The 17,934-nt window shown below is 42.1% G+C and overlaps 2 protein-coding genes across 4 annotated transcripts; one reads left to right on the top strand and one right to left on the bottom strand.

Annotated features, from left to right (window-relative positions):
- The first annotated feature begins 841 nt into the window (after positions 1 to 841).
- Positions 842 to 10,168, top strand: FAM47A (family with sequence similarity 47 member A). Of its 3 annotated transcripts, none has more exons than XM_026042754.1 (8): positions 866 to 892; positions 4,065 to 4,216; positions 5,115 to 5,415; positions 5,847 to 5,995; positions 6,514 to 6,664; positions 7,218 to 7,421; positions 8,039 to 8,116; positions 8,557 to 10,168. In XM_026042754.1, exons 2-8 carry the CDS (start codon positions 4,173 to 4,175, stop codon positions 8,626 to 8,628), a joined length of 999 nt encoding a protein of 332 aa, XP_025898539.1. In that variant the 5' UTR covers positions 866 to 892; positions 4,065 to 4,172; the 3' UTR covers positions 8,629 to 10,168. The 3 variants fall into 3 exon arrangements, with proteins under 3 accessions (XP_025898540.1, XP_025898539.1, XP_025898538.1); XM_026042753.1 differs by having other exon boundaries at positions 6,511 to 6,664; XM_026042755.1 differs by lacking the exon at positions 4,065 to 4,216 and having other exon boundaries at positions 842 to 892; positions 6,511 to 6,664.
- Positions 10,169 to 10,776: 608 nt separating this feature from the next.
- Positions 10,777 to 17,001, bottom strand: JCHAIN (joining chain of multimeric IgA and IgM). The gene is made up of 4 exons (XM_026042756.1): positions 16,743 to 17,001; positions 12,563 to 12,698; positions 12,238 to 12,318; positions 10,777 to 11,790 (listed from the first exon to the last, which is right to left on the bottom strand). The coding sequence occupies exons 1-4, from the start codon at positions 16,804 to 16,806 to the stop codon at positions 11,589 to 11,591; spliced, it is 483 nt and encodes a 160-aa protein (XP_025898541.1). The 5' UTR covers positions 16,807 to 17,001; the 3' UTR covers positions 10,777 to 11,588.
- Between the last annotated feature and the right edge of the window lie 933 nt (positions 17,002 to 17,934).

Here is a 17,934-nt window from a genome sequence, read left to right as displayed (position 1 = left end):
GTGTATGGGGTAAGGGGATGTGGGAAGGGAGTACTAGGAGGGTAAAGTAGCAAGCAGGAGTTTTTAGTTACCTGTAATGGGTAATAAAAGAAGACTTTGTTGTTGGTGCATGTGGAAAATAAAAGTAGTTATTTGTTTCTGCATAGTCAATATTGCAGTGGGAAAGGAGCTGTTATTTTGTCTATGAAATGAAAATTTAATTTCTTGTTTAAAATTAAGATTTTTCAAGAAAAGTTCTATTTGAGAATCTGTATTTTTTTTCCTTTTGTAGGGCCTTTATAAATGATTGTGTTTTGTAGGTAATAGAAAAGGAGTTGGTTTTCTGAGTTTTTCTCATTATTTCAGGGTTATGTTATAAAAAAGTTATTCCTCTAATATAGAGAAGTGAGGGGGGGAAAAAAAATCTTTGCAGGTTTTTATTGTATTCATGAGGTAGTATGCACAAAGCTTTTTGTGAAGTGTTCCTGGTACCTACAAAGATACAGGTAAATCAGGTTTCACCAAGACTGTTCATACCAATGAGCTTAAATATATGAACAGCAATTTTATTAGTACCTGACCATTTATAGGGATATGTTGTTCTCTAGCAGCACAATATGTATTTTCTTGATTAGCAAGGTATGATTTGAGGACAAAACCAATTTAGTTCTTTGTTTTTTTCCAATATGAAAAAAGGTACTCCTTTTCCTACTCTTGTTTTTTTAGTAATTCATTTTCTGTGTGATAACAGAGTATAATACAACTCTGTGCTACATGCTGTAGGTGTCCCTGCTTGAGCAGGAGGCTTGGATAGATACTTTCTACAGGAGTTGTCTAACCTCAGCCTGTCTGGGATTCTGGGACAGGCACAAGTGTTTTGAGTTGAAAAGGAGCTGTTACATGAACCAAGAAGGTAGTATTTTAACTAAGCATTTCTTCTTAGAATTAATTTCTGCAAGTATCAAGTATTTTGTGCTTTAGAAGTCAACTTGAGGTGGGGGGAGACAGTATTGAAAATGCTGTGCTTTGATGTGGTTTAACAAATGTGTTAGCATTAAGGGTGAAAGTAATTTCATGAGATGGCTGTAGAGTGAACGTTTTGGTTGGATCCTGATGTCATGCTTTGTTTCATAGCTCACTTGCAGCTGTTCTCTAATCAAGTTGAGCGTGCTCAGAAGCAAGTGCTGCACAGATGGGAAATAGGAAGGTGTTGTCTTAAAACAGCTGCTAGCCTAAACAGACAAGTATGAATCACATAGAAAGGAAAATAGAAGAGATATAATAATGGCAGAACGCTTATATTTTCTAGAGTGCACTAAATTTTTTTGATTTGTAGTCAAAAGTAGATGTCTACAGTTACATGATCAATATATGTTAGGGAAGCCAAGTGAAAGGAGATGGATGTAGGCAAGAGGTTCCAGAAGAAGTGAATTTAGTTGCAAGTACTTGAGTAGCTTAAGTTTTGCTTGTGACCCTTCTTAGATATAACTTAACCAGACAAAAACAGTATGAAACAAATGTTTAGATTTGCCACCTTATTTTTGTTGTCTTAGTATTATTTGAGATGGATGATTTAAATATGTCCTCAGAAAATGTCTGTAGCACTGTTGAACTTGGAGAATACCCTGTTTCTCTACCTTGTGTATTATGAAAAATTGAGACCATGTTAATTAAGTGCTCATGAATGTGCAGAAAAAAGATTCATCTAGGATGACTCAAGCAAGGGCAAAATACTAGCAAAATCTGTTCATAAGCTTGTCTGGAACTATTAAGCTCTATACATATGGTTAGAATAAGAAAAAAAGCCAAATCATATGTTAAGCACTAACTAGTTGAGATAGTAGAAATCGAAACCTAGTTATTAGAAAAAAGTTATTATACTTGTCAGGAAGTTATCTAAACATGATTTCTTGAAAAACAAAATACTTAACCATTCTTCCTGAAGTTTTGCATGTCTGAGGTACAGAAACTTTTGGGGACGCTTGGCTAAACCTTGTGTCCATAATCCTAAAGAGTATTTTTATGGCTAGGTAATGAAGTAGGGAGACATGCTTCTAGCCCTTTATTTAAACATGCATCATGGAACAAGATCTAGGTTAAACACTTATCCTGAGACTTTTACTTGAAAAGGCAACCTGGGGAGTAAGATTCCATTTTGAGGTCTTGATTAAGGCATTGACAGAACAGCCTTTGGAGAAGTCATCTGATTTGTCTCATTTGAGATGTGTGTGTGTATGTGTGTGCATATATTCATATATATATACACACACACACATGTGTAGAAAAGTGTGTAAACTGAGTGGACTTGAGGAGTATGCTCCCATTTCCTATTAAGGAAGGGCGAAAATTAAAACTGAAAAAATCTCTATATATGTTTATATTTTATTATGGACTCCAATATTTACCTCCTAAAACCAACTAACTGCTTTATTGTTTGCAAAAGTGCAGCTCTTGAGATCATGTTACAGTAATGACCCTGTAAGTCTTCTAAGCTTTACTCAGAGTCACAGTCCTTTCTGTTCTCAGGAGTTTTCCACACATTTGAACAGATTTTGTAAGCTGTGAACAAAGACTGAGCAGTGTGGCTAGTGTTATAAAAGCTTGTCAAGTCTTCATCCCGATGAATAACACTTCTAATAATGCTTTGAGATGTTGCATTCACCTCTCATGATATGTAATTTGATCAATTCAGTAAGTGTTTTTCCTTTTTATATCATGGCCTCTACAAGTTCTTGTGCTGTAGCCCCGGGGTATCACAGATGGTTTCAATGTGGGAAAAGATTTCTCTTTAAATGCTTTCTAGAAAGGAGAAGCTGTCACCCTCAATAAACACATCTTTTACACAGGCCCACTAATGTCTTCTTCAGAGTCCATCAAATAGGGACTTGCTGTGCTAAAAATACTGAGCTTGTCCCTCATGTCTAACATGAGGAGTGCTGGTGAGAGCACAGAGGGGCCCCAGGCAATGGCCTGCACCTCATCCTGCCCAACGGATATCACACAACTGCCCTCTATCCGAGTTCTGCTCAGAGGCAATGCTCATGGTAAAAAGCAGAGATGGTGAACTTCAGGAGCAGATGAGATCTGTTTCTTATTTTTCTTATTTTTATTTTTTCTATGCTGTGCCAAGAGACCTTGGTAACTTTGCCATGTTTTATCAGTTAAAAGAACCTAAACAACACTAGTAAATAATGAACAAGTCAGGCAGAGTAATTTCAAAAAGGAAAAAAAAAGTGAAGTGACTATTTCTGTAGGCTTGTTAGGGCTATCAATAAAGATGAAGTCCTTAATCTAAATTAAGGAGGAAATGATAAGGCAGGAACTATAAATAAGCCTTAATTCAATTATTGGATTTAAGCATCTCTGGGTACCCTACCTGTCCTGCAGCTCTCAGGTCAGAAAGGTCTAGTGATGATTTGTTTCTGTGATGAATCTCCTGCCCCTTGGTCTTTGATGCTGAAAGGCATCTCCGGGCTTTAGACATTCAGGTTTAGGCAAGTTCAGAGACTCCAGTGACTTAAGCAGCAGGTGCTGCTCTACTTGGGATGTTGACTCTTCTCTATCTATTCCATGAGCTGTCCTGCTCTTGGCAAAACCCTTCTGCTTTGCTCACCTGCTCAAATAATTATTTCAATTTATCCTGAAATTGAAATTCCAGCTCAAGTTTACGTGAGGAATTAGTTTTGCATTCATCTGTCTCTCCTTAATAAAAATGGTGTGAAGCTTGGTTGTTTAACTTAGAAGATGAGACCTGGCCCCCATGCTTGCTTTATATATGTTCTGTGGAGATTCATGTTCAAGAAGGTTATTGAAGGCATGTTAAACTAAGGATTACTGTGCTATCCACTAGCAGGAAGGACCTGGCTTGCTGTACTGTGAACCAAGTACTGATATTTACTGCTCTTTAGCTTGTGTTTTCAAGCAATCAAGCTCTGCTTAATTTCCAAGTTACTCCCCATAGCCCATGGGAATTTTCTGTGTTGATGCTGGACTCTGTGTGTGACTAAGGCCTTTGTAGGCAGATAATGAGTAGGTCTGGTTTCCACAACAACCAAATCCAAACATACCTCATGTATTTTTTTCAGCTGGAATTTAACCAGTACCTTTGCCTGAAGCAAAACTGCACAGTTATTAACTTCAGATTTTCTTGAACATTGAGTTACCTTTTTATATACGAAGCACTGTGAAATAAAATGCCTTTTTTGTCTATGAAATCTGCACAGCTTGAGAATATCAGGTAGGTACTATTCTGTTTGCATTTCCTGTTCTGTTCAGAAGTCTCTTAGGAGTGGTTTAGTATTGAGTTACCGAGAGAGAGCTTAATTCAGGGACTGTTACTGCAACTGGAAAACACTGTTTCTCTAATGGACAGCTTCTATGCTCTGCAGCTTAGTTGGGCTGTAGCAAGCAGGCTCTGGTATGGAGACACTGAAAATAGCTGTTGTGAATGGGGGTTCAGTGCAACAACTTGAGCTGTGTTAAACTTCAGCCTTGTGAAAATGAAGTCTTTCATTTGCCAGCTTGTATCTAGTTCTGTAAAACTGCCAAGACTATTTTACTGCAAATTTTGGACTATTTGGGCAGACCAGAGACCAAAGATGTCATATGGAATAAGTGAGAATTGAAGTTATAATTAACTGTGTGAGGCAATTATGAGTAATGAGGACCATCTTGATTGTACAGCTAAAAGGATGGCTGATGGAATAATCTTTCAGAAAATTATGTTCTTGGGGAGTGCAGTGTTGATAGCTTTAAGCTTTTAGTTTGTGCTTCTGATGGTAAACCCAGTTAACCTTACATTGAAATGACTGGAATAGCCACAGCTAAGCTTGCAACTTTCAAGCAATGTGTGTGCAATGCATGCTTGGAAAGAGCTTTATAAAGTTGTTGAGGATTTTATTCGTGAAAGAAGTGTCAGCAACTTCTGTGAGAAAGGATTTCTGAACTTTGGCAGTTATATCTGATACAGAACAATTTGGTGTTGGTAAGCTTAAGCAGAATAATAATAAACGACTAAGCAGCGTGGGCTAATATACTTGGAGTCAGATATTTGTTTATATCTCAATGCTCAGAATCTAGGCTAATGTTTTTCACTAGAAGGCAGTCCTCATGTTCTCAAATGTAATTGTTTTCAGATGTCTTAAAGTGTCTTCTAACTACTTTCGGGAAAGCAAACCGATGCTATCAGATTCCCTTAATGGGCAGCGCTGGATATTCCTGAAAAAGGGCTTAGACGACTTCAGAGATGGCTTTCCTCCTTCATCTGATAATGTGATGGTGTATGGCACAAAACGAACTGTCCCAGTTACCCTTAGAAACAATGCACTTAAATCTTCCTGTGCAGCTAAACAGAAGGGAAGGAAGAAAAGCAGAACACAGGTCTGTCTTTCCAAGCTTAGTCCACTGCAGCAAGCCAGGAGGGAATATGTTGTGCAGGTAGAGTATTGATTAAACAGCCATTATTAGCAGATGCATTTGTTAGAAAGTACGTCTCCAAAAGGAATGGTTTTTGTAATCCCAGTTAAAGACTGTTCGGAGAGCTGGAACAGAAAAGTAACCTAATATGTGGCTATTTGTGTCATACGAGTGGGAGAAACCTTAGTATTGAGAGAAGGGAGTTGAGTCCCTGATCCCTTTTTCAAGGCCGGGCAGCAGCAGAGGTCTCCTGATTCCTACTATTAGGGCAAAGAAGTCACGTAAGAAGGGATTGAATTGAAAGGTACAAGACTTGAAAACACTGAAAGCAGAATCTGACATGGAGTAGTAGACTGCCCTAGTCTCAGTGTTAAGTTCTCTTTTGCATAGCCCCACGAAGATTTCATCCAACAGGTTTTATTGAATGCATGTTCTTTTTGATTGGCTTGCAGCTTTTTGAGGAGGTATTTGGAGTCCTGTATCCTGAAGTGCTTTTGAGGGTCAAGGCTGGGTACAATGGCTATGAAAAGAAGCGCCAGATGCTTCAGGAGTTTTGGGAAGACAAACAAACCCAAGCAACAAGTCCCCAGACACAAGAACTGTGAGTACAGGATAAGATGGAGAGTAATATTGAAACTTTTCTGAATTTTCCCTGGTTCAAGATGAAATGTATGGAAAGGAAATGCAGGTTCATGCAGGCAGGCATATTCCCAAACAGAAGCAGAGAAAACCAAACTTCTTACAAGGAAGGCTCTCATTGCTTGTGACATGGCATTTTTCTTAACTGTTTCAATGTTTGAGGCAGGAGGGAGGCTGGAGTGGTTGATGGTTTTGAGAGGTGCTGGAAATCACAGGTTCCTTGGGAAATGGTTTCTGAAAATGCTTTTGCTAGTAGGGTTGGTGGGTTGGTCAGATTTGTGGTTGGTCAGATTTATGAAGCTGATGTCTAGAAAGGATTCAAATAGCTTATGCTACTCCATACAAGACATGTGACTGTGTCTGGTGGTACACTAACATGATTCCAAGTTGTATGTGAAAACAAGGTCCAGCTTCAGTTTGAGAACTAAGTTATAGTGGCAGCCAATCATTGTTTCCAACTTGTATTTCTTTGCTCAGCAGCAGGGTGTCCCAAAGTCAAGATGCATGTACGTGGTTTTCCAAGAAGAAAGCATCAGCAAGAGAAAAGGTGGCTGAGCTGAACAGCTTTGCTCTCCTCGATGAACACATAAAGCGAACGACCAAGCACTTCTGTGACTGGGTTATTACACTGGTAAGTTTGAAGAGACAGAGGAAGTTTGTGTGGAGGGAACTTAACCCCCAAACCTGTCAGCATCTGCCCTTTGAGAAACTAATGGCTTCATTCAGGCAGACAAGTCCTTAGATTTGGGTAATAAAAATATGCTATTGTGTGAATCCAAGTCAGGAAACCTTGTTTCTGAATTTCAGCTCTGTCATGCTATTGGCTTACAGGATTCAGTGCCTTGAAATGTAAGGCAAGGATAAGCAGACATGCTGCCAAGCTGGCTTAAGAAGGATTCCTGGGAACTATGAGTGTATGAGTTCAACTGTCTCAGCTTGAAGCATTCCCAACTGACCTGACTTTAAAGCACTAGTTAGTATTTTAGTTCTGAATTGACTTGAGGCATGCCTACTGCTCACTGCCGTCATATTAATAGAGATATACTTGCTTATATGTACATTTAAGAAGCAGTGCAAGTGGAGAGTATATGGAATTTGAGCAAATGCATGTCCAAAAGGGAAATGGGAAGGAAAACCTTCATGTCTTTGCTCACTTGGAGATAGTCTTCTGGCTCTTGTTCCAGGGTGGAGGGAATTGCAGCATTGATGAAGGTGCCCTCATGAACCTGTTCAGCACCAGCTGTGGAAACAAGCCTGCCTTCCCTGGACCCTTCCATGTTGTGCAACTGGGTGACATGCAAGCAGGGCAGTCAAAGGGCCGGGAGATTTTGCTTCCTCAGGCTGTTGGCAGGAGTTCTCGTACAAGGCACCAGCCTTGGCCTTTTAAGGTATATCAGCCTACCAATCCCATCTTCATGCTAGCTGCATAAATGTAGGGAAGCAGATTTCTGTAGTGCTCTAGAGGGCAGTCCTTGCAAAGGTAAAACCAAGGGGTTGCACATGGGTAAAGCAGTTGCCTGTGTGCCAAGGGTGTGCTGCATGAGGAGCACCACATTTTTCTTTTGGTTTTCATTTAGTCTTTTTTAAATTTAGAATTTTAGTCTTTTTTTAATTTAGTCCTTTTTCTTTTTGTTTTAGTTGTTATTATGCAGTTTCTCCTGGGAGAATGTCACAGCTTGAAGGTGGTGCTGTTTAATATAATAAAAGGAATAAGCCTTCCCTCACAAAGATGCTGGGAGTAGAAGGGGCCGGGTGAGGACAGTTTTCTTTTGCCCTGTGCATCAGATTGAAGTTTTAAGTGAAAACTGACTAAAGTTCATTCAAGTCCATGAAGCCATCTTGCATCTTTAAAAAGAGCAACTCAAATTTGAATTAGTTGGTTGTTAGCAGTTTCAATTTAGTAATTACTTTTGAGAGTCCTGCAGATGTGGACTGGTGTAATTTGGCCTGATGAAGCTATTCTTACGAGTTAACTTATGTAACTTAAATCTGTCCTTTAACTTAGGAGGTGGAGACTATGAAGTCCTGCAGTGCCCATGCCTTCAAGGAATTCCTGGAAAGAAAGGGCTACCGAAAGCCTCAGGTGAGCTGGGAGAACCGGCCAAGGGTTGTTTGTGCCTCCAATGCCCTGTGCCTGTTGCTTTTACTGTGCTGTTTTAGGGCCCTGGTCATGCGGTTAGCTTGGTTAGGGACTTCTGGCTCTTCTGGAGCTTGTATGATGGTCAGAGATGGGTTTGTCGGTTGGAGTTGCAAGGGGCTTGAGTCAGCAGGAGTGCTAGAAGCCAGCAGTACTTTACCTGTGGATAACTGAGCACAAAACAGGGTTTGCTCTCTGAAGAATGCAGCAAGGAAGCTTGCTGGGTTTGGGGGTGGCTGTCATGAGAACCACTTGCACCCATGAGCAGCATGTGTAAAGGGCTTTTTTAACCTTTCTCTTATATTAACTGACTTTGCTCATTTTTTTCTGTAATAAGCATCCTTCAGGTAGGTTATCATGCTTACATCTCGAATCTTTGATTTTAGTTCCTGCTGAAAATGCTGTCTGAGGAAGATGATGGTGAAGGTCATGAGGAAGCACCCAAATCTTGCAAATGATTTGGCATGGAAGAGGCATAGAAGAAATGGATCAAATCACTCCTGACCATTGAATAATAATAAAAACTCTGCATCCTCTTGAAATGAATGGGAGGTGGTAGATGAATTAGTTTCAGGAGAAAAATCTCATACCAGAGCAAACTTCAAGTTAGCGTCCAGTTTTGTTTGCAGCAATGACCCGATAAGTCTGGAGGTTAGACAGGGACTGCTGAAGTGCAGAGACTGACTGAATAAGAAGTCTGGTAGTGATTTGGTTGAGTTTGAAGACACTGAAGATGCTGCATTATAACGTCCTGCTCTAATCAGAGGCTTGTCCACAGTTAACTAGATGCTTTGTAAGTATCCAAAATAGGCTTGCTGCTTGACGCAGCGTAATTGACTCTTTCTCTATGAATTCTGTAAGGACTAGCTGGTTGCAATTTATATAGCTAGGGAAGAATTGAAAGCTGGCTGTGAGAGAAGGGTACTGTTTTGTGCACTACAGAAAGATTGAATGTGCACAGAATAGAAGCTGACATAGCTGTCTTCTGTAATGGAGGCCACCTGAAATCTTAGCCTGTTACCTATTAATATACCAGAAATATCTAAAGGCAAGTCAAATGCATTCCTGCATAGCTCTGTCACCTCATGGAGGAGTTTGCTGCAATACTTGGTAGCTGGCATTGCAGATGGCCTCCAACATCCATTTGTGCTTCACCAGCATGTTAGATAAGAGCAGAAACAAGACAAGGCTGGAGGAAGGAACCATCTTTATCTAAAGTGTCAGAAACAGACTTTTTCTCAGAGCAGCATCTCAGGTATAAAGCCTTTATGTCCCAGGACCCAGGCTCTTGCAGAATCCTTCAACTATCTGTGTTCAACTGCCATTTGTCCTGTTGGCCAGCAATTACTCTTGGTAGGGAACTGTTTATATTTTGGTTTATCCACTGTGGAATAATGTCTGAGCTCTAAGGAGTTGTGCTCAACTTCATGTACTTGAGTTTCAGTAGCTGCTTGCAATTGTTTTCTCCAGACTGCAAGCAGAATTCTAAAAATATCCATGCCTTCAGAAGGATTTTTTTTTAAATAAAAGGCAAGAAACCCCTATTGCATGCTAAATTGGGCAGATTGAGACAAGGAAGACAGGCTTGAGAGAAGGTGAGTGCACAACCGATCTGCAAGCAGATAAAATGGCAATTTTAGGAGTATAAAAAAATGAACAATTGAAGGCTGACACAATATTAAATGTAGTTGAAAAGCTCATCTGAGTTGGGAAAATATAGCGGACTGAGTCGTTAGGAAGATGTGTGTACATGGGGAAGCTGTGTCCCCATGTACGTACCTGAAGAGCAATATGGCAGAGCTCCCTTCAACAGGAGGCTCTTAACCCAGCACCAAAAGAAAGATCCAATGTTGCTTGCAAGTAGCCTGACCGCATGCTCCCAGAAAGAAGGTCTTTCAAAGCAGGACATATTGTCAGCATCTTGAAAATGTTCCCAATTAGAGTTTTCCATGTTTGTCAGCCTTTTTTCCCTTGGCTGACAGGCCTCGGATGCATCCCTGTGTGCTTTTAGGGACAGACAGAGCTTTTCTTCCTGTGTTACAGTCCTGGTCTTTCAGATAAGCGGTTAGAACTTTTGGTTTTTTTGCTACATAAGTTCAGAGTTTTCACCAGGCTACATGATCCCAAACCAGGTAGAATGAGTGGCCTGGTCTGGCAGTTCTGATATATCTCTCAAAAACATGAGAGAATTAATGCTGCTTTTCTAGAAAACCAAGCAGCTCATGTGGGGACTTGAACAGGAAGGAATTTAACACACCGACTGCTGCAGAAAAATTTATTTTATGTCTTAGTAGCAAAGCTCAAAATATGTATGTCAGGTTTTTGCTCTTAATGGCATAGGACAATAAGAATTCATTGGAAATGCTTAAGATGTTACAATTGGCTTTTAAGAAGGGTGAGAAAAATACTAGTCTTCGCAAATGTAATGCTGACAATGCACTTGCATATATCAGCTATGTACTGACAATACCATCTAAAAATCCATGTGTGATGTATTATACAGAATCAGCTTCTTTATTCACTGTGGGTTTGTTACATGCAAGACTGATGGGGCAGACTGAATGCAGCTCTGTGTAGGGCCCAATTCTTGCACAACTGAATACAAAACCAGGATGAAAATATTCAAGTCTATTGGTTTTTTTACAACAGTCATTAACCTAGGAGCAAGGTTTGAAGATGGAATCACTATCAGTACAAGAGCATAGGAAGTGGGATGCTTAATGAGGCCCTGATGATACTGGTGTTTGTAGAACACCTGAGTCCTGACACCTTTGAGAGACACTTGAGAAAAGCAGCAGCAGCATATTATAATTTTGTCTAAGGGTATATGAAAAACAGAAGCTTGTGACTACTGAAGCAGCAGAAGGGTCTAGAGTTTTATAATAATTGCACATTCATTTTGAAATAGTCACTCAGTCTTGCCCTAATCTTCTCTCTCTCAAGTAGGCTTGTACAACAGAGCTGTAATGGTGCCACCAGCCTTCTGCCAAGGTCTCGTGTACAGTGCTCAGGAGAGCAGGTACATGGACATTCCTGCTGTCTGGAGCAGCTGTGCTTAGACGGGCACAAATTGAAGGCTGTCAAAACAGGTCAATGCTCCTTTGCTGTTTAAATGGTTTAGTTCCCTTGATTTCAAGGTTACTCGGCTGATTCACACCTGAAAATTTCAAGGGTGATAGTGTGTGATAGATATCATATTGCAAATATGTGCTGGGACAGTAAGAATACTCTCCGAGAACCAGCAGCTGTTCTTGGGGGGCAAAGCACTTTTGATGCTTAAAAAGAAACATAAGCAAGCTTGGGTTACTCTTGGAGCTGATGTTTGAGATGGCCTTGTCTGGCTACAATGCTGCTAGCATAACTGTGGTAGTGATAGGAAAGCAGAATGCAACAAGGCAAGCGACCGCGGTGCACGGAGCTATTCGGCGTAGCAGGACGCTGGTGTCAGAGCTGCTTGAAGGATTTTCCTCTCCCCGTGGTAGAGGAATGGGAAGGTTGTGGTGTAGCACTTGTCCCTGTTGTAGGTGTAGCAGGTTTCGGTGTCGTCGCAAGAGGTGCTCTGCTGCGCGTTGTAGATCTCGCCGCCCAGCTCAATTTCTATAGGATCACATTTTTTGCATCTGGAAAAGAGGTACAAGTGTGGAACGCTGTCGCTATAGGATATCCTTGACAAAACTCAGTGATCTCACTGATCTGGCAGCTTGGCCTTTCTAGATCTCTTGACTTTCACAGGAGCCTCTTGACAAATGTTCTCTGGCTGTAATAAGTTTTTGTTGAAACAGTTTCATAAGGCAGGTCTCCACAAAGTATGAACCAGGAAGGGTGTAGCTTTCTGATTTGGAATGCAACTTACTGTGCAAGTGAGCTTTTCATGGCAATTCCTCGTGAAAGCATTGTCCTATGGCTAATGCATTGTAACAGAGTAGTTAGGAGAGATGGCTTCTCTAGGGAAAACTGTCCTGTGTAACTCTGCCTTACTTGATCTTAGGGCCCTCGCAGTGTTTGCGAGCTGCCATGGGTAATACTGCAGGGAGGGTAAGCACTGGGAAATTGTCAAGATTACTTACAGATCAGTCATGCGGTAGACGAAAGTGGTTCTGAGGGGGGATGTGGGGTCGGAGATGTTCTCTCGGCTCTTCAGTGGGACTCTAGAGGAAGGAAGGGGGAGGCGTATTCCCGTGAAAAATGCAGGCGAAGCCTAAACTATTTTTTTCTGATATATAACATGTTCTCAACCTTTTTGTTCTTTATTCAGGTCATCCTTCTGCAATTTGTGGGTAAAAGTGACTGTACCTTTCAAATGCCAGTAGATGTCAAATAATGCAAACCAAAAGTAACCCTTGCAACACTGCCTCCCTGTTGCTCTCCACACAAGAGTTGTCTGGCACTTACATGATGCGTATGTTTCTCTCCAGGATTTCTTCTTCAGGGTTTTCTTTAGAGGGGACAAACTTGGAGGTCACTGTTACACACTTACACTTGTTGTTGACCAGCACAACCTCCTCATCGTCATATGACTGGGGATAACCTGCAAGTACAGGATATGCAATTCCAGTGTCAGAAAAAAAGGTCTTGCAAGCTGCTCAGGTAGAAAGTGCTGAGAACCTCCCAGAGGCACATGGCTGTTCTGGCCTCTGAACTGACCAAAGTCCAGGTCACTGTACACAAGACGCAGTCTCTCTGCAATGTTGAGCTCAGCTTTCTCCACTGCGGAGGCTACAGTCTGCTCACTTGTATAGAGGTGATGGGAATGATGGAGGCCAAGATGAAAACTGGAGTGAGGAGTATAAGCAAGAATTTCTTGCAAAATAGGACAAAGCAGCCAAGGAAGCCTACAGCTTCACCTGGCCCTTGAACTGGCAGCTCAAGTGTTGCCTGTATCCAACATGTGGCCTAAAAATGAACCATGACAGTGTAGCATGGGCCCTGGGTAGCAGCTTGGGCTCAGACAGTTCCTGGAGTGAAACAAGGCTGGTGACTCTGCTGCTCCAGTGGCTTCTGAAGCTTCGGTAGTGATGGTTGAAAAGACGTCTAAAGGGAGGTTAGCCAATTTATGTATCACTTGTCATAACTATTCTAAGAGTTGGATTCTAAGTTTGCTTCTATACTGTAACTATCTATTACATTGTGAATGTGGCAATCGGTCTTGTCTGGTATCTTGCAGTGGTCCCTTTTCCCCAGGCGCCTCAAAAGAGAAATGCTGAAAAGCACCCCAGCACTCATCCTGCCACCCTGCTGATGAAAGGCAAGTGGTTGGAAGGGAAAAGTCTGACCTTGACTGGTGGTCTGTTTTTATTGAAGCTGAAGTCTATCAGCCAAGTAGCTGAGCTGACTCAAACCGGGGAGAGTCATGTAAGGGTATGACTGTCTGCCTCACTTTTAGCACCTGATTCAATATGAAACTTGGTCAAAGTAAGAGGGGAAAAATACAAAAAATACTTGTCTGTCACTCAGAACATTCTTCTGTTGTTGCTGTTGGTGTGAAATGCCTCCTTTCTCACTGAACAACTAGAGGAATTGGAAATAATATTTCTCCCAGCAGACTTGGCTGACAGCCTCCTGTTTCCTGGTTCTTAACAAAAGTTCTACAACTCAGTTGCATCCCTCTTACATGGTTATTAACTCCTCTTTTTACTTCTAAACGTTGCAAAGATGAGAAAATGCTTTGCAATGTTTCTGCAGCGTTTCCAGCCTGCTTCCAGGTACCAAAGCCCTTGTGAGAAGACTTTGTAAGAGATGGGGACAGCTCTATATTGGGCTCAGATGGATCTCACAGCTCTGTGAACTCAGCTATTTTAAGCCATTGGTATAAACATTGAGAAAGGAGCAACAGGCTAAATTTATTTGTGTTCATCACAGCATCTGTGTAAGACTTGAGTCTCACTTAAAGCTTTGATGGGAGAATTACACCTGACTTGCCAAAGAAGGGAGAATCTTGAAGGAATGAGCTGATACTGTGCATAACTTGCATCTGATTTCAGTTTTTAATGTCTTAAACCTTTGATATACACAAGTGATTGCATCTGTTGCTACAGGGTGAAAAGGGTGGTGTTCAAACCTGTGGGGGCAACATGAGAGTATGTGTGGGAGTGTCTCAGACAGGAGTTGTTCGGTTGTGTGCTCCTTAGGTCTGCTTGGCTGCCAGCTGCCAGGCTGTGCTTGAAGGTGTGTAGGGGTGAAGGGCACCAAGTCTCTCAGACCACAGGCTGACAGAGCCTGTTGCTGCCCCTGGAGAGCCTAGTCCATGGGATGCAGTGCAAGAGCCCTATAGAGTTTTGATGTAGGCCTTTTCAAAACTGTTTGAAGGCCTCCACAACATGCTGGCCGCCTCTTCTTCCATTCCATGGGGTAGCTCCTCTCTGAGATCCTCTCAGCCCTCATTACTTGAGTGCTGAAACTTTTAAAAAGTAATTTTCAGAGTGACTTTATAACTTATATAATGGTTGCAAATGCTGCTCACCGAATCGTGTTGGAGGAAGGTTCACCTGGGTTTTTAAACTGGGAAGGAAAACATTGCACTCCCTTGCTTTGAGCAGCAGAATATTCCATTTTCTTAAATGAAAATTGCTAATTTTGTATCTCCTTTCCTACACCCCCTGCCCAAGAAGGGATCTCTATGCTAGAATCTCAGAGAAAATGCTGGTTGTGTTGTCAGTTATTTCAGCCTAGGACTGCCAGTCCAGGCTGTGCTCTGGGGAAGCTGGAAGCAGTAGGTTCTAGAGGGACAAGCCAGCACTGCTGCACAAGCTGGCTGCCTGGTGCTGCTCGGGCAGACAGATGCCTCCTTTGCTGCCACACTTGGTAGTTTCTTCAGAGGTCTTTGTCCCTTGGCAGTGTTGGCCAACTTGGCTCTTTGGGACTAAGGGTTGACTTGAAATATGGTCTGTATAGCAGGGAGCACAAGCTGCTACCTGTCCAAGCTCGGCCAACCTCTGGCTGGCTGCTTTGTGCCCCAGCAAGGTGGAAAAGCACAAACATATTTGAGCCAGGGTGGTAAAGGAGAAAATAATTATTTAGAGTATAATGTGGCTTCTTGTTTTAGTACCTCTTCTTTCCCCCTCCAAGTCTTTGCGTGTCTCCCCTCTGCCACATCATCTCTCAGCATGGACTGTTTCCTGGAGGTAGAAACTGTCTAGAAAAGCCCCTCTAGTCTCTGTCTCACTTGACACTTCTTTTATAGCTCTTCTGTAGCTTATTTTCTTTTGCATATGTCTGTATAATGCCTGTCACTGTTCTACACGTGCTGTGCATGATCCTTCCCTCCAGACATTGATTCAAAGCCAATCTTCAAGTCAGACTCCTGGCTTTACAGTGGGTTCTAAATCATCTTATTTATAGAATTGCATTAGTAAGTGTTCTGCTTCATCAATATATAGGGAAGATGTACTGCAAGAAAAGTACTCTAAAATTATTTGCTTGAATTAATTCCTTATGTCAATCTACCGACTTAGGTTTTCAGTGAACCTGCAACACACAGGAGTTCCAAATTTCTTTTTTTGCTAAAATTACCAAGTTGAGACTAGGGTTTTGGAGGTTTATCAGCAAAGACTCAAAGGATCACCTAGAAAAGCACTTTTGGGAGAAGGCAGTAGTTAAATACATTAATTTCTAATGCCCATCTAATTGTTTGTATGTCTTACTGCAACGTCATGTTTCTTCTCAGACATTTATGTAGAGGTATTTTGACAAAATATATCATCTTGCAGTATTGGATTATCTCCTAATATCCTGTGATCTGCAGCATTACAGAGAAATGGAGCCCAACATAACCCATACTAACCAACTGCACTGTCTTCAAGAAGGCAACACATTCCAAATGCGGCTGTTCCAACTGTGCTGAATGTCCAAGTGGGTACTTAATTAAAGTAGAAAGAGGCCCAGAGAGACTGAGCAGCCACTGATTTCAAAATGAATAGTGCAAAAAGTGCTGTAGGGGCAAGTAATTCCAATTTTTGCTGTAAAAAGCATGCAGGCACACACATACATATGGATGCATATATAAAGCCAGGACTAGGAATGCATAAGACTGGGCTCTGTTGAAGCAGCACAGAATCAACAGTTCATCTCTATCATCCTCTTCTCCTGCTGTAACTAATGGGTTATGCAGTCAGTCACACATCCTAGGAAACAACTGCTTTCAAGGAGCTGTCTGGGTATGTACTAAATTTTTTGCTGGAAGTTAGAGGAACTTCAAGGAAGATCTAATTCATGATATCAGGATTTTTGAACACAAATTTAATTCAGTGGACTACATCTATGACAAAAATGAGGATGCCTTTAGACTGTTATACAGAAACTTGGTGCTAGCACAGCCAGCATCAGTTTATCTGGTTAATTATAATGGTTAATTGCAAAATCTGAAGTTAGCACCTAGTCATCACTGTTTCAGCCTTGCAGCAGGAATTAAAAATGCCCAGCAGAAAAACAGCAAGGTGCCCAGCTAGCACTAAAGCGCAACTTTGAGCAGGCTCTGAGGTTCAGTTGTTGAAGTTAAAATTATGGTTGGTAGATGACACCAAACCCAAGGCTGCTCCTAAGTGCAATTTTTCCCAGGTCTTGGAATGTCACCTACCTTCCACCAGAAAGGAGCCCAGGGAGATGGCCACGGCCACGCACAGCACCAAAGAGCTCTTCATGTCGCCTTGGCTTCTTTTGAAGAACACGCCTGGGGGACCTGTGCCTGCCTATAAGCGCGTGTGCAAATGACACAGCTGTGTTTCCTAAATTAAACAGTCCGGCCGGCGAGCCCCTGCACTGTGGAAAATGTGCCTGGGGGACTGAAACTGGGCAAGTTCAGCAGGGCTTTTTTTTGTGTGCACAGAGCTCTGGTGTTCACAGGAGGATGGGGGCAGGAGGTTGCACTATTACTGCATGGTTTGATTTCTGTTCACAAACAGAAATTATGTTCTGTATCACAAAAGGGGCTGCAAAGCTGCTCTGTGCAAGGGGATGCCAAATTGACCAGTGAGGGACCAGCTACTGAGCAGGGGCAGTGGCAATCTCCCACCTGGGAGCAAAGACTGCGAGGCAGGCAAGTGTCCAGAGAGCCGAGGGGGAGTAGCTCCTCTTCCTAGTTCTGGGAAAACAGACTTTAAAATCACTGATGGGCTTGTTTGACCTGCAATACAGGAATATTCTGGATCACCAGCTGCCATAAAAGCCTATCCCTGAAGCTTGACCGGCCCCCAAAGTGTTCTCAGTCAAAGCAGGCAAAACAAGGGGCTGAAGGGGAGACCTGGTAACTGCCCCCAGGGCAGGGGGGAGTGTCTTAAACCCTCTGAGGTACCAGTCAAGCCAAGTTTTCCTGAAGCACTTGGCCCAGTCTGGAGCACAAGGGAGTGCTGGAGAACATGTCTTTTGCTGTCCCAAATTTGGGATTGCTCGTGTAGCTCTGGAAAGAAAAATGTTATGTAACTTCCCATGACCAGGATGTCCCTGTGGGACATACATGTGCCTTGCACAGAAAAGGTTATTTTTGAAGAGAAGCCCAGTCTTCAACACTGCTTTGCAGCAGAGTCATCTGCACAACTTATAGCAGCAACTCAAGTCCCCTCACTCCTTTGCTTGTCATTTTACTGATGGTAGAATGAAGGCAGAGAAAGCTGTGAGGCCAACAGATTCATTCTTAGCTGTCCTGAGCTTTGTCTTGACAACAACATCTCTAGAGACCGTCGAATGATGCAAAGAGTTTTGGGGTTGCATCAGCAGCACATGGGGCATCCCGGGAAGGCGGTGGGAGAGCATCACTATGCAGGACTCTGGGC

The sequence above is a fragment of the Nothoprocta perdicaria genome, unplaced genomic scaffold, assembly GCF_003342845.1.
Source record: "Nothoprocta perdicaria isolate Ctin4 unplaced genomic scaffold, notPer1 scaffold_313, whole genome shotgun sequence".
Classification (NCBI taxonomy): Eukaryota; Metazoa; Chordata; class Aves; order Tinamiformes; family Tinamidae; genus Nothoprocta; species Nothoprocta perdicaria.
This window is presented reverse-complemented; position numbering and strand designations above follow the sequence as displayed.

Excerpts from the sequence above, each read along its gene's own strand:
- FAM47A (XM_026042753.1), top strand. The coding sequence starts at position 4,173 with ATGCCTTTTTTGTCTATGAAATCTGCACAGCTTGAGAATATCAG. Across the intron at positions 4,217-5,114 it reads GCACAGCTTGAGAATATCAG|ATGTCTTAAAGTGTCTTCTA; the intron begins GTAGGTACTATT and ends AATTGTTTTCAG. Across the intron at positions 8,117-8,556 it reads AGGGCTACCGAAAGCCTCAG|TTCCTGCTGAAAATGCTGTC; the intron begins GTGAGCTGGGAG and ends CTTTGATTTTAG.
- JCHAIN (XM_026042756.1), bottom strand. The coding sequence starts at position 16,806 with ATGAAGAGCTCTTTGGTGCTGTGCGTGGCCGTGGCCATCTCCCTGGGC. Across the intron at positions 12,319-12,562 it reads GAGAGAAACATACGCATCAT|AGTCCCACTGAAGAGCCGAG; the intron begins GTAAGTGCCAGA and ends TCCTTCCTCTAG. Across the intron at positions 11,791-12,237 it reads GTCTACCGCATGACTGATCT|ATGCAAAAAATGTGATCCTA; the intron begins GTAAGTAATCTT and ends CCTCTTTTCCAG.